General features: G+C 39.3%; 1 protein-coding gene across 1 annotated transcript; it reads left to right on the top strand.

Moving 5' to 3' along the window:
- The first annotated feature begins 9,315 nt into the window (after positions 1 to 9,315).
- On the top strand, positions 9,316 to 14,450 carry LOC118229169 (tissue factor-like). Its single transcript, XM_035420886.1, has 6 exons — positions 9,316 to 9,684; positions 10,184 to 10,298; positions 11,601 to 11,794; positions 11,919 to 12,100; positions 12,488 to 12,653; positions 13,344 to 14,450. Exons 1-6 carry the CDS (start codon positions 9,615 to 9,617, stop codon positions 13,487 to 13,489), a joined length of 873 nt encoding a protein of 290 aa, XP_035276777.1. The 5' UTR covers positions 9,316 to 9,614; the 3' UTR covers positions 13,490 to 14,450.
- Positions 14,451 to 14,773: the final 323 nt, after the last annotated feature.

Here is a 14,773-nt window from a genome sequence, read left to right on the forward strand (position 1 = left end):
TGTGAATAATAAGCCAAAAATGAAAAGGCCTAAATTACTGGAGGCATTTGACCGAAAGCATTAATTTCAGCATGTAAACTGGTTTGTCTGGTACACACAAAGCATGTTGATGATTCTCTTTCTCATGACAAATTCCAGGGCATCAGAGATCCCTCTGCAAAATCCTACAGTTCCCCCTTTCCAATGAACTTCTTCACCTCCAACTCCACCTGTCCCTGCTTTACTAAAAGCTGTGGTTATTTAAGCCAGCAAAGTATGGATTGAATAATGGCTGTTTGTTCAACAGTAAAGGGACTGATTACTTGAGCAATAGGGCCTTCACTTGGCCAAGAACATAGTCTGACTTACACACACATTTGTTTACATAAGTCATGCACTCAAGACTCCAGCTGTGTCCTTGAACTCCTGAAGAGTTAGTTCTCTGCAGTCAACTTGGTCTCATTATCTCATAAATCTGACAGAATTTGTATATCAAACAAGCCACCCCCACAAACATCCATTTCAAATCCTATTTGTGATTGTTTGTTCTCATTAGGATTGAAGATACTGTTTATAAGCCTCAGAGGGACATTCATTCCAACCACAATTGTGTACAGGTTTAATAAACAAAAGTAACCACGTTCCGTCACCATCACGGATATGGTGGTCACTTAACTTAATAAATAAATATTGTTCAAAAAATAAATTAACTGTTTTGGGGGTGCTGCGTGGCTAAACAGCTGGTGGACAATGGACAAAAATGAAGCACTGGCTGGCAGACTTAACAGATGAAGCCGCAATGATACGATGGGCCTAGTGGAAGATTTAAAAATCTGAAATCTAAATATGTATAAAAAACTAACTCCTATTCATTGGAATAGATCCTTGATAAGGTGGTAGTGGAGCAGCTTCTAATTAGTTGAGATAAGGATTACCACTTTAAAATGATTGATATTTTTACCGTGTGATTGTCTTCCTTCATATTTTGTTTATTATTATATAACCTTGGGGAGACCTTGTGGCACAGTCCATGAGGCAGCCAATTCTCAGTCCATGTAGAAATCCCCATGTAACCATGGGTTTGATTTTCCACAATGGAACTTTCTGTACTGTGATCTCATTTCTCCTTGTATATCTCTTTCCTTCCCCCATCTGAATTACAATGAAAAATGACCTAAGGAGAAGGGCTGTCTGCTCTCCTTCCTTAAAAAAATCTCCTTGGAAACACAAGGGATTGCAGCTGTATGACAAGTGATTTGGTGGTTTGGATAATATCACTTCATATTGTTTGAGCCATTAACTGATTTAGAAAACAAATTAATAAAACAATAATTGGTGGCAGCAGAGTTTGATTAGAACATTTCCGACATCACTAAAGTTGTGTTTCTCCTCACTGCCGCGAACAATGGAGATTTGTCCCCATTATCATTTTTTAGAGCAAAACAAAACATATGTGGAAGCTGGTAAGTCCTGGTAAGTACAATCATTATAATATTCACATTTAGAAATGCACACAAATCAGGAGCCAACTATTTGTGGGAACATGACTAAGTGCTGAAATATTTGGAAAATTAGCCAGAGCATCTGGGACAACAATTATGGAAGCATAGCCTGTGTCCTGGAGATTTTAGCAGTGGGTGAAATGTTCTTGGGAAGGCAAAGGGAAACTTCATTTTGGGGAGTACATTCAATTTGATTATCAAAAACATGAATCCCTTTTTTTAGCCATGGCTCTTGTGAATGCCACTGCAAATAACCTGGACCTTCTACACAGGAAACTATAACCCAGCAACACAGTAAAACTTTCAGTGTTAATTAAACTAACAAACTATAGCAAAGTCTAAGAGTTCACACTGGTTAAAAAATTCTCAACCAGTGTAAAATGTATTGTTAAAGCTGATTTTATACTGAGAATTTTGCTGTGAACTAATAGCAACAGTTATGAGAAACAACAACAACAACAACAACACTGGCTTAAATTACAAAATAAGTAAGGGGTTAGGTTTTTTATTATGACTTTTTAAATCCTCCCCCATTTTTATTCTGATAAAGGCTGCCATTAAGTAGCATAAACAAATTAAAAAAGGAACTGTTGCCTAAATGTGCTGCTCAAATTCAAAATTAACACCAAAGACTGCAGCACTTTCAGCTAAAAGAAGGCTTTGTTTCTTTAAAAGTGGGATTAAACTTGGGCTCCGCTCTACTGTTACCCAGGCAACAGACCCTCGGTCAAAGAGAGGTGAGCAGTGCTGAGCCGTGAGTGATTTTATCATTACCCCCGTGGTTCACTTACAGTGCTGACTGAATACTGGTCACTGGAGGGAAATGTGTAAATGCAGAATCACTAAGTGACATGAGATACAATCACAGGTCTAGAGATGGAGAGGGCCTTCAGTAAACGACCTGGGCTTACCTCTAGAAGTTAAAAGATGTAACTCCCAATTGAGGCAATGCCAATGTACCACCAGTTGCAGCATTTAACCTGAATTGTTTAATATCCAGCTATATAAACTGAACATATCCTAATATTATTTATTTATTTGTTTATTTCATAATAATCCTTCATAAAAGCTGGGCAGTGTTTTCTCGTTGCAGCATAGCTATTCATTTCAATACAGAGAAATGCTGGGAAAGTATTTCTGACCAGGGATTTAATACCCCACACGGAGTTCCTGTTTCCTGTTTGGAGGTCAAAAAGTACAGAATAATATTTTCAAGCAATTGACTGTGCTCAATTCAGTACAGAGGCTGATGAGTAAAAACACTTTTTGTATGTTGGTGTAGACTGCACACATGCATTTCTCTTCAGAACAGCGGTTAATACGTATTGCTGTTACACAGCAGTAGGTAGCGCTCTTGACACAGTAGGTAGCACTCTTGACAAGGAGGAAAGCTGACTGGAAAAAACTGCATGGGAAATTATGCTGAAACAGTTGGACAGACCTCCTCCAGTGAAGCAGAAGTGGGGCAATGAGCACATGTTTTATAATCTCTTTTAAATGAGAAAGTTTACTTGTTGGTTAGTCCTCCTGCCTTCTCTGTTAGATGCTTCCTCTCGGACCCGATACGGCAGTGCGGCACCTCTGAATTCCTGGCCGACCCTGCATCCAGCCCAAACAAAACCGAGCTTTGTTTCCAGCCGTCACGCTGGTGATCCCATTCCTGGAAGAGTTCCATAAAGATTTCTTCACCGGGGCCGGCCAACCCTGTGCAGTATGCTAGATGGTGTTTTATCCGAACAGTAGAGACTCTGGGGGGAGTCAACTCGCCATAAGCTACGTTTCATACTCCTAAGTTGATCCTTCACTTGTGCTACTTAGGTATCTCTTGGCTGTTCTGTAGTGTCCATTTGTTTGGGAAATAACTTCCAGGATTTGGGTTCTTTTATGGTTTGCAAGCATGTTAAATGTAAACAATTATATAATTTGTAATTAAATAATTATATATTAATTTAGGAAATTACCCCATATACCTCGTAAGACAGCAACATCCATGAATGTCACTACAAACAAATGTGTTATATAAAGAATTTGTTACTGCTACTATCATAAAATTGCATGTGAGTGATATCTATGATCTAACGCATTCTTTGAATGTTTCTTATTTTATTTAGGCTTGCCTACTAACATTTAGGCTTCTGGTCTGCTCACGTTTACAGTCATCTTTTAATGAATTTAATTTTAAGTCACACAAGGTTACAACTGGATTTAAGTAGCCAGTAAATATTGTTCTTCCTTTTCTTTGTTAGTCATGCAGTCCTGTTATCTAAGTTCCTTTTTCTTCTGTTTCAATGCACTATAAAAATGAGGAATTTAACCTGGAGCCACGGCCAGGAAATAAATCTTCAACACACCAGAAGTAGGAACATTTCAGTATACCACGGAATTATCTAATCTTACAACCAAGTGTTTTGGGAATAAATTAAGAGGTCTAGTAAAAATAATAATCAGGCATGGCAAATCTAGCTACATATGAAATTCATTTGGACAAGCAGAAGTCTACACAAAATTTATCTATTCGACTCAGTTTGTTCAAAGATAAGGAAGGTGTGTTATGTTATGTCGAATAGGGCCCACTGGGTTCAGACGCGTCATGCCCATTCAAGCTGGGGGGGCCCGTGCCCCACCAGATTTTTGATATCTGGTTTTTTTATATATTTTTATTTTATTTTATTACTATTATTTCTTATAATATGTAGGTATGATCATTTTATATTATGAGTCAAACGTATTCTTCTAATTATGCCATAGATCATACCTCAAAAAGTCACACACCCCCTTTCCCTATAGTATTGGTTTCTTTCAAAAGTTGCAGAATGAAATCTGTTCGGAACAGCAGGTACGCACACACACACACAGCACTCTGTTGCGCATCAATTCTGGAGGAGATGTAGGCTACAGCTTAACGGTGTGTTGCTGGAGTGGTTAGTATTAATCCCTTTTTCAAACGTGTGAAAATGAAATGCAATTAGTTATACATGCTTAATTGTATTTGAGCAATATAGGCATAGTTTGCTTTGCAAGATAGTTGGCTAGTACCAGCTAAATTTAGTAGCCATCCCTCAATCCGGGTGTTTAGCCTTCTGGCTCACTAGCTAGTCATGACTTGTGATAGCATAGCATCCTATTTAATATTGGTAAAGGAGAGCTGTGTGAATCTTATGGCAGTGAGCTGATAGTTTTTACCACCACTATCACAGGTTATAGTTAGCAAAACACTGAATTCCATTTGATATCTCCAGGTCAAGATGCAGAGGAAAATCTTGTCATTCTTTAAGCCCCAGCCCTGTCCTCAGTCAGGAGGTTGATAGTGCAAGAGGTAGATTATCCTAGGTGAGATTTATAGTGATAGGCTATTTTTCCTTAATGGAAATGTATGCAGATTTAATTGAAAGATTTGTTCCCTCTTTCATATGACCATTTCAGACCAATCAAGGGATGATGATGATGATCAGGCAGATAAAGTTGCCGATCTGTGTGAAGCGGGTAAAGCTAAGTGAATAGCCTAATGATGATTCTCACAACAACAACATGATGATGATGATGATAATAATAATAATAATAATAATAATAATAATAATAATAATGATGTTGTCAAAGTACTGTGTAAGAGGCAGTCAATTAGCCTATTTGGTGGTAAGAGAACAAAGTGAAGCGTCATTATTTTCTTTTTTTCTGGGGAAGGACCCCATGCTCCCCACTCTAATTGTGCCACCCCCCCCCCCCCCCCCCCCCGCAGAATTTTGGCTTGCATGACGCCCCTGACAGGGTTTTCACACCTAGGGAGTCAATATGTTCCCACACTGAATATATTTTTAGGCTCGATATAGGCCCACTATTCATTCTCTCCTAAAAGCAAACCAAGCTCTCTAGTCTCTTTTCAGTTGTCAGCTTTTGTCTGCTAGTTTAGAAAAAATAACGAAGCAAGCACTTTAACACAATGTTGGGTCAGACATCTGAGGCAAGCTCAAATACAAATCCCTCAGATGCCTCTCCCCCTTCTGACTCAGGGTTACTATATGTCCAAATTGTCTAGCATGTTCTGAAGAATAATTGTCCAATATTTACATATTTTGAATTTTGTGTCCACTGTGCTTTATGATAGATCCTCCCTTTAAAATGAGCTCACCTTATTTTTTTATGGTTAAATTATATAACTGAGTACAAAAGTGCAGATCACTTGATCACTGAAACCATTTGTGGAAAATAAAAATGAGTTCAAGGATAAAGTAAATGGTAATGAGTCGAACTGACATTTATTAAATTTATGGGGAAAATTAAAGACTAATCGCCCAAATCATACTGCTAGGGGTAGTCATAGCTCAGTAGTGAACGAATATCCACGTTTTTGTGCCTCATGAATTCTTTAACATTACAAATAAAACCACGGATTTCACGAATGAGCCAAGCCGTCTTGGAGGGAATGAACGAGCTTGGATACGATGTGTAATCCCAGCGACCACACGGTGGAACAACTTGGAATTCCAGGGAGACGTTTATGACATCATTTTCTACCCTGCGCCTCGGCACACTTGAGCCGAAGAGGTAACAGTGGGTCAGCGCTAAACAATGATTAGCACATGTGGACTGATACTTGAAATGCAGCCCTTTATAGCAGCGCCAATACGCAGCCTGTGCTACCATGCCATGAGTCACCACGCAATAATTATTTCTGAACACTTAATAAGTCTAGGCCAACTATGCACCAAACAAACGAGCTTGTGCATTTCTTTGTAATGTTGGTAGCCTATTACTTTAGAAAACTATTTAAAAAAACAATCCGGTTGAATATCTGAAATGTATTTTGATTTGGTATTACTGTCGTAGAACTAAAAATGTGTGTGTGTGTATTACGTTATTGCTCTAACTTTTATAAAACTATCACTCAGGCTACATTCGTTTGATTTAGCCGTTTGACAGAGGGAAAAAACGATACATATTCCGACGTTGGACGCACGGTTTCCTAAGTTCCTCTGATTCATTTCGTAACATACAAAAAATTGTCCACATTTCTAAGTACTTTTACAAACACAGCCACAAGCAACTCTACACTGTCGGGATCTGCGTTAACTTACACCGTAATGGGAAATGGTTGTCTGGTTTGAAGTCTGGGTATCCTATTGCTAGTGAGCCAACTTGTTGGTATTCCTGGAACCTAGGAGAAAGCCAAACCTCATTTCTCATACAACCCCAGTACTACACGCACGTAGATGTAGGCACAGTCTCTGAAGTCTCGGATGGACTCAGAACACATTCACCATCTGTTCTGGGAGTGCACTGTGGCTAGGCGGGTCTGGGGCCCTGTTGTTTCCTCTGTCTCCCAAAACAGGTTGCTGCCAATGTCCTCCCTGATGGCTGAGAGAGTCCTCTACGGTCCCCGAGAGGGACTCAAGACCAAGGAGCTCCAACGTCAGTGGGGGATCATCAACACCATCAAGCAGGTCCTGTGGGAGACGAGGAACATCAAGGTCTACCAAAAAACAGCAGTAGACCTGATCACTCTCCAGAGGAGGATTCAGAACCTCCTCCAGGACGGCGTTCTGGTGGACTGGCGGAAAAACAAGGACCTGGCAAGAGAGAAATGGGAGGTGGACAACTGGAAAGAACTAATCATATAGTCCACCCCCCTAGGAGGGGCACCCGCTCTTCACCCCATTCCCGAGCACACCTATTGTTGTTTTTTATCTTAAGAATGTCAATTTTATGTGAAAAAAATGTCTTAAAACAAGTATTGTCTTGGTGTTAGTATGGCTGTATGTATTATTGATTTGTAAATAATGTTTTCCTTTTGAGTGTTTTCTTGTTTTGTAAATTATGTGAGGGTCTATGTTTAAATGTGTTTTTTGTCTCCTTTTGATCTTTTAAAAAGGAATGTGTTTGAAATGTAAAAATGTAAACAAAAACCATTAAAGATACATTCTCAAGTCTCAAATCAAGTAGCCATAGTTCTTCAAAACACAGGACTACGTCATAGGTAGACAACACTTTTAATTTCATAAATAAAATTTGGTCTACATTAAATAATATGAGCTTATTTATTGTGTATTATAGCCTACGTAGTGTACAAACATTCTAACTGATCTCTAAAAATAAATATTAGCCTAATTACGATCTAATAATATTGTAGTGAAGGTGAATTATCTCTTTGCAGTTGTAGAATGGAGAGTATCTCCTTTCTACTGGGTGTATTTTAGCATAGGCTATATGTTTCTTCAGCATCGCAACATACGGGCCTTAAATTGTGAAAATGGGTATCCTATAATAGACTTGTCCTCAGCCATTCTAAATTCCCATGCAACTCCGATCTTAAAGCACTGCGATCTGAAGGAAAATTGTAGCCTATTGTAAGTCATTGGATGTCCTCTTAGAATTTTATTTGATGTCATGATCTCGTTCATGTATCTGAAAGTTATAACGAAGTTTCAGATACATGAACGTTGCTGACAGTTGAGGTTATAGTTGATAGTCTGTTTGATTAATGCGAATATCAGTAGGCACATTTTGTATTATCTTGTAAATAGGCCTAAGGCAGCAATTGTAAAAATAAATAAATAAATAAAATGTAGCTACCTTTTAAATGAATCGTTGTGAATACGGTCGAATACAGATTCTAATTATAATATGGTCTGAAAAGCTATGAGACCCATCCTAATTAGCCAGCAGTTTCCCCGTAATCTCCCCTCACATTCGTCTCACTTGTTATCAAGCAACAAGTCCACGTTTCACTGATTCAGTTCAGAGGCAGTAGCCTACCATTAAGTTTGGCAACTAGCCAATTGGCAACAGAAAATAATTTTTTAATGAAGTCAGATCATTTGACAGACTAAGTATTATGTAGAATATCCTAGTCTATATGCTTTTGGTTTACATTGTATGACCCGATAGAAAACGGGAGCCGTCTAAATAGTCTACATTCCGAAGTAATGGCGCAGACAGGCTATCCAGTTTAAACCTGGTGGATACCTGACTGGTTGTTTTTGTCGAATTCGAGAATAGTTGGCTACCAAGATTAGATAAAAATCCAAATCTTCAACAGTCGTCCTTACCCTACTGAAAATTCAATTTTAACAAGCCTAACCTGCCCTTAAGTTTTCAGCAGGGTAAAATAGGGTAAAATAAGGAATATCTCCATAGGCCTACTATTACACAATAGGTCTATTATACTGTACATTCTCCCAACAGCAGGTGTTTTGTAAAAATCAGGCAGCCTTTTGGGATACAAAGAGATGCTGACAACTTTTAAAAAACTCCACATCACTCTCAGAAATAAAGGTGCGGTTGTACATTTTTGTTAATCAAGGAATAGATTTCCCCAATGCATGCTGAAAGTACAACTTATGTTCTATTCAGGTAGGCTACTAATAAGTAGGCTACCTTTTACAAGCAAAAAAAGGTCTAAGTGAATTATGCATTACTGATTAGGGTACAATTGTATGTGTCTATAAGGATAGCCTATACCACCACAGTGACAACCGCTTGTATCTTTTCAGGCACTTTTTGGTAGGCTTTTTTCTGTCTAATAGTACATTAACGCCGACCTAGCCTACTTTTTTTTTTTTTTTTTTTTAATTTAATGCAATCAACGGATACCTGTCAACTGGAAGTAAATGACGTTACAACAGAATAAATTTCTGTCGGGACCCAACGTCTAGGCATACGAAAAAAGCATTATGGCATTACGTTCCTAATGCTCCATGTATTCTCCCGTCTCGCAGGTGTGGTGTCAACTTCTTTATTCTGAGTCCGGATGACCATATTTGGCCACCTAATATGCAGTCAAATTTCGCGACTGCGTGCTCAGCCAGTGACCGAACACTCTTTAGGAGGAGACAAAAGTGGGCAGGAACAATTATTCTGTGTGGGCAGGAACAATTATTCGCTGAGACCTATGTGACTCATGTAGGCTGTGCTATAAATCTGTTCTTCTAGCGATACTTCGATAGTGTAGCCTAATTGGACCCGATTCACCGTAAATTGCCAGGTCTCGGCATTTCTATTTCATAGAAATATAGAACCAAACAAAACTTTTAAAAACTCTAAACTCTTGCAAAGATAACCGTTTTAGCAACCGTGAGCAAGCTGAAACATTCGCTTTCGTGTGGGCCAGTTTACTTCGCTTTGGGAATATACAATACGATGGAGGCGAGGACGTGCATTGCCATTGGATTACTTTTATTTTCATTCCATCTCGCGGGAAGAGCTTCGGGTTAGTACAATGTCTTAATACATTTTATTGGCTTCAAAATGATTTAGCCAGGGATCATTGCGCAGAATTGTTGTTAGGGTGGTAAAAAAGAAGAAAAAAAAAAGATTCCACCACGGTAATATGTAGGGTAGGTTATTAGTCGAACGAATTCAGTATGTTCCATAGTTTATCAGTAACCAGATAACATAGTCTACATCGGAAACACGATGTAGTTTCAAAGTTCCCATTGGACAAAGAAACGTTGTTTAAAAAGAACGCCATGCTGTTTGAACTTGTAGATGCTATTCTCATTACATTTGCAAATTGTGACCAACCTATTCGATGTAGACTATGTCTTGCAATGCAGTTTGATGAGAACTCCCACACTGAAAACACGTTGAATAGTTTGTGCGTTTAAATGACCATTTATATGTCAAATGATACATGACAGCAAAATAATTTGACAAATAGCTAACATTTGTGCCAAGTTGAACCTCGAACTTTTTTGTTGTGTCTACAGGTAACATCGATTTCCCTAAGGCTCAAGACGTCACCTGGTCTTCATATAACTTCAAGACATTATTATCGTGGGGACCCAAGCCCACAGATTACTCGTACACTGTTGAATTCTATGGGTAAGTACAATTATTTCCAAATGATTGCGTTGTATTTGATTTTCTGTGCGTATTTGGCTTTTCAATGGGATAGAGCATATGGATCGTAATTATAAATCTACACATGGGCTACATTTTAACTACTTCAGACAGATCGATATCTGTTAGGTGCGTTTGTATATGCATACTAAACTAAATTAACCGTCTTAAACAGCTGTATATTTCCTTAACACAACGCAATACTGGCGTACCAACGACGACACGCAGACAATAGGCTATAAGGAAGTACTTATACCACTTTTTGACGGCAGTCGCGTTGCCATCGACATGGGACAAGTTCACTCAGTTTCAAGCAAGTTCCCGATTTGCACGCATCAAGATAGGAAGGGAGCCTTTCCCCAGACACGACTTGAAAGACTCATCCCAGTCATTGAATACCTGCCAATGTCCTGCTGGGATGAATTGTGGCAGCTACTTTGCATGCAGCACAATTCTTCACTAACCCTACAGAAAGAAAGTGTTCGCGATTTGACTGCGTAAATGAAAGAAGCACTCTCAAAAAGCATACTACCTTTGTGTTACAAATGAAGAATGCGTGTTACAAAAGTTAACTTTTTAACACAGACAGTGTTGAAACTTAAGTAACACAAAATGTTTTGTCCATAACTATACGGGGTGGTGTGTTTAAAAATAGCACATTATGTGTTGTTTTTAACACCTTTTTTAAAGTGAAAGAGAAGAGAAATGACAATGAGGCCACTACTAACTAAAGATGCCATTGGTCACTTAATATGTAATGTGCATGTTCTTAAACGGATGCACGGATTCAACTAACTACATGATTATTGTAATAAAAAAATATATTTTTTGGGGGGGCGGGGGTGGTGTTGAAAGAAAAAAAACAAAAATAAGCTGAAAAATTGCATGTTCTTAAACAGATGCACGGATTCAACTACCTACATGATTATTGTAATAAAAAAATATTTTGGGGGGGTGGTGTTGAAAGAAAAAAAAAAAAAAGCTGAAAAATTGCTTTTTTCCCTTCAGCTATTACATTTTCAATAGGACTATTTGAAACATCACTAATCAAGGAAGCCCTGACTAAACCTTACTGTACTCTAAAAATAGCGTGCATTTAAAAATAGCATAAATAGTTTTGGCGCTTATGTGTGTTGACTCCAGTGTGGATATCTACAATAATTATCACTTGCTTCCAAAGAATTGGTAAAATGTCTTTATAAATTACTTTATAAATGAATGTGAAGCCCGTGGTTTACATCGCCTGACTAGTTAAAACTAGAGGATCACCTTTCTCCATTCCAGAGTGGGCAAAGATCGGGAAAGGAATCCACACTGCATCAGGACCAAAAATACAGACTGCGACCTGACCAGGATGCTGACCGACTTGAAGGAGAATTATTACGCTGATGTCCTGTCAGAACCAGAGAGGGGCGCAACCTCTGACATTGTGGAGTTCCCCCACACCAGATCTGAGCAATTCTGCCCATACAAAGACAGTAGGTGTCTTGATCCCAGTCACCCCATCACCTGCTCACCTTTTGACACGCTACATTCTAAACAGTTTATTTATATGGTTTGTAGCTGACTTGTTCATTTTTTGTCTTTGCTGTTTTGTTACAGCTTTGATAGGAAGACCTGACTTCAAGATCGACGTAGACAAAGTCAAGAACAAGATTGTTCTATACATAAAAGACCCTATCTCTGCCATTTATGAAGGTGGTAGGCTGTTGAACATGCGAGACATCTTCAAAGATGACTTGAAGTACAGAGTCACCTACAGAAAGGCTGGAAGCACTGGGAAGGTAGGTTTCAAATGGAGAATGTCAGTAGTCATCCATCCACTCTAATGTAATTGTAAAATTAAAAGTTAATCCTTGTAACAGCAACACTTGTATTTGAGTAGATCTGTCCAGATGTATGTTTGAGAGACATGCACTGTAAATTTGTCACTTTGTATTTACATTACATTACATTTATTTGGCAGACGCTTTTATCCAAAGCGACGTACAGTAAGTAGTCCAAAGGTCATTGGAACAGTATAGGATGTTATATGTGGAATAGTATAATAGGATACTTGTTGCAGTGCGTGAGGGCATATGCAGTATGTGTAGATATGTATGTGTTACATATACACAGACGGTACACTATAAAAGCACTGAATATGACACGAAGGCTGTTCTGTTCCACAGAAAGTGCAACTGACAGACAGAAGTCAGATGGAGCTGGACGCAGAGGGAGGGGAGAGCTACTGTTTCAGCGTGCAGGCCTTCCTCCCGTCCCGCAGCTTGGGGAAGCAGCTGGGGGAGATGAGCCGCACGCAGTGCTCGCCCAAGGAGCACAAGTCCATTTTTGAAGGTACGTGGAGAGATCCGAAACAGGGCCCAGCGCTCTGTTAAGAACAGAAACTGGGGCGACATAGCTCAGGAGGTAAGACCGATTGTCTGGCAGTCGGAGGGTTGCCGGTTCAAACCCCGCCCCGGGCGTGTCGAAGTGTCCTTGAGCAAGACACCTAACCCCTAACTGCTCTGACGAATGAGAGGCATCAATTGTAAAGCGATTTGGATAAAAGCTCTATATAAATGCAGTCCATTTACCGTTTATCCATTTCGAAACTGAAGCAGGAGAGTGAAGTAGATAGATTTTGGAACTGGATTACTATCTGGAATGTTCTAGGTTCAGATCCCATGTAGCTACCTCCCCAATGTTTAATGGTTGAGCACATTATTTAACGTCTATGGCTTCAATTAATATCCGGCTGCACAAATGTACAAGGCATGAACTGTTAGCCATTTTGAATAAAGGTAATGCCTGAGAAAATAAACTGTATTATGAACGGGGCATGAAACAACTCGGCACTGAGTCAGAGGACATTAGGGCTGTTCATTAGCTCAGGGGGAGGCTCTGCATTGTGGTATTCCCAGCATTTCTATTAGCCAGCACAGCAACCGTCCAACTGTGTGTCATCAGGGTCACTTCTTCCAGCCATGCCCTCACCCGTTTCAGCCAATCACGTGATCAGACGGTTCTGTCTTTTGCCTTCTCCAGAATATGGCCTGGGGGTCATCGTGGGAGCCATCCTGGTGCTCACGGTCCTGGTCATCATGGTCGTCGCCCTGATCGTGGTGTGCTGCCGGCGGCGAAGGGCGGCGGCCAGGTCAGAGAAGGAGGATGTGCTGCGGAGTCCAGCATAGGACAGCAGAGTGGGGGAAAGAGGCTCCGGGGAACAGCAGATCTTCCTTTTGGTCGATAAACACTGGAATCCCTTAATTCGGTTTCTGAGGACCTGCAGCTGAGTCTGGCATAGGACGGCAGAGTTGGGGCGGGAAAGAGGCTCCGGGCGAGAGCAGATCTTCCTTTTGGTCGATAAACACTGGAATCCCTTCATCCAGTTTCTGTGAAACTTGAACACGTTTGATTATCTTCACTATCAGCGCTGCGGCCATGTTTTTTTTTTTGTTATGTATTACGTTTTTTGTACTTTTGCTTTTGATCTGTTATTTTAATGGAGAGTACAAAGAAACTACTGGAAATTTGTTTTTACACTACTTTCGCGCTTATGTTTATTATTTTAAAATAGCAACATAGCAAATTAATGTTGAATTTTGGGGGTTTTGTGAAAACGAACTCACCCTGATTAATATTGATATTCCGTATTTGTTTATAGACATCTATTAAGGGGCATTAATATATTACTTTGTTTTGAAATGTCTTATTTATATATTAGATGTATATTTTTGTAGGTATTTATTTATGAGATCTCCTAGATTGTATTTTCATACATGTGTTCTAATTATTAATATGTAGTATGGATAATGTTGCGATTGGTAAATGTGTTAAAGAGTGTGTGAATGTGATTATGTGATTTCCTGTTTTGGAATTCCTGTTTTAAGTCAATGCAGTATTAAACTTTGTGGATGAGACCAAGAAGACAGACTCTAAAAAGAGACTACAAAGTGTTGATACAATCATGCCAACTGTACGCGGAGCATGCAGACCTGTTACTCTGGGTTGGGCCGAGACACTCCAGTAGATTAGGACGATAATTTTTCATGGACCACAAACTCACCACTCCTATCTGTATGTTCTGTCCATTTTGGACCCGTATTAGAAAATAACCAAGAGTGTTCACAAATAAATTGCAATGCATATGTTTCTCTGTGGGCTCGTTTCCTTTATATATATCAGACCTCTTCATACGACGGGGGAAAAGTTTTACTGCACATTCCATTTTTTTGTACTTCCTTTCTAAGGGGAACGTTAAACAGAAAACAGATTTTTCCAGAATTACCCAGTTGGGGACTGCCTATATCACTGCAAATGTTTCATTTTCCTTTGCATATATTTGTTGCAATAGTCTACCACTAGTGCCCTCTAGTGGTTATGGAACGTTTCACAATTTTATTTGCTTTTTAAAGGAAGCACGCCCAAGATGCAGAGTGGAATTTCATTATCAGACATTAAAAGGGAGTATTTCA

This window comes from Anguilla anguilla, chromosome 6, assembly GCF_013347855.1.
Source record: "Anguilla anguilla isolate fAngAng1 chromosome 6, fAngAng1.pri, whole genome shotgun sequence".
NCBI classification, from domain to species: Eukaryota; Metazoa; Chordata; class Actinopteri; order Anguilliformes; family Anguillidae; genus Anguilla; species Anguilla anguilla.

Excerpts from the sequence above, each read along its gene's own strand:
- LOC118229169 (XM_035420886.1), top strand. The coding sequence starts at position 9,615 with ATGGAGGCGAGGACGTGCATTGCCATTGGATTACTTTTATTTTCATTC. Across the intron at positions 10,299-11,600 it reads TACACTGTTGAATTCTATGG|AGTGGGCAAAGATCGGGAAA; the intron begins GTAAGTACAATT and ends TCTCCATTCCAG. Across the intron at positions 11,795-11,918 it reads ATTCTGCCCATACAAAGACA|CTTTGATAGGAAGACCTGAC; the intron begins GTAGGTGTCTTG and ends GTTTTGTTACAG.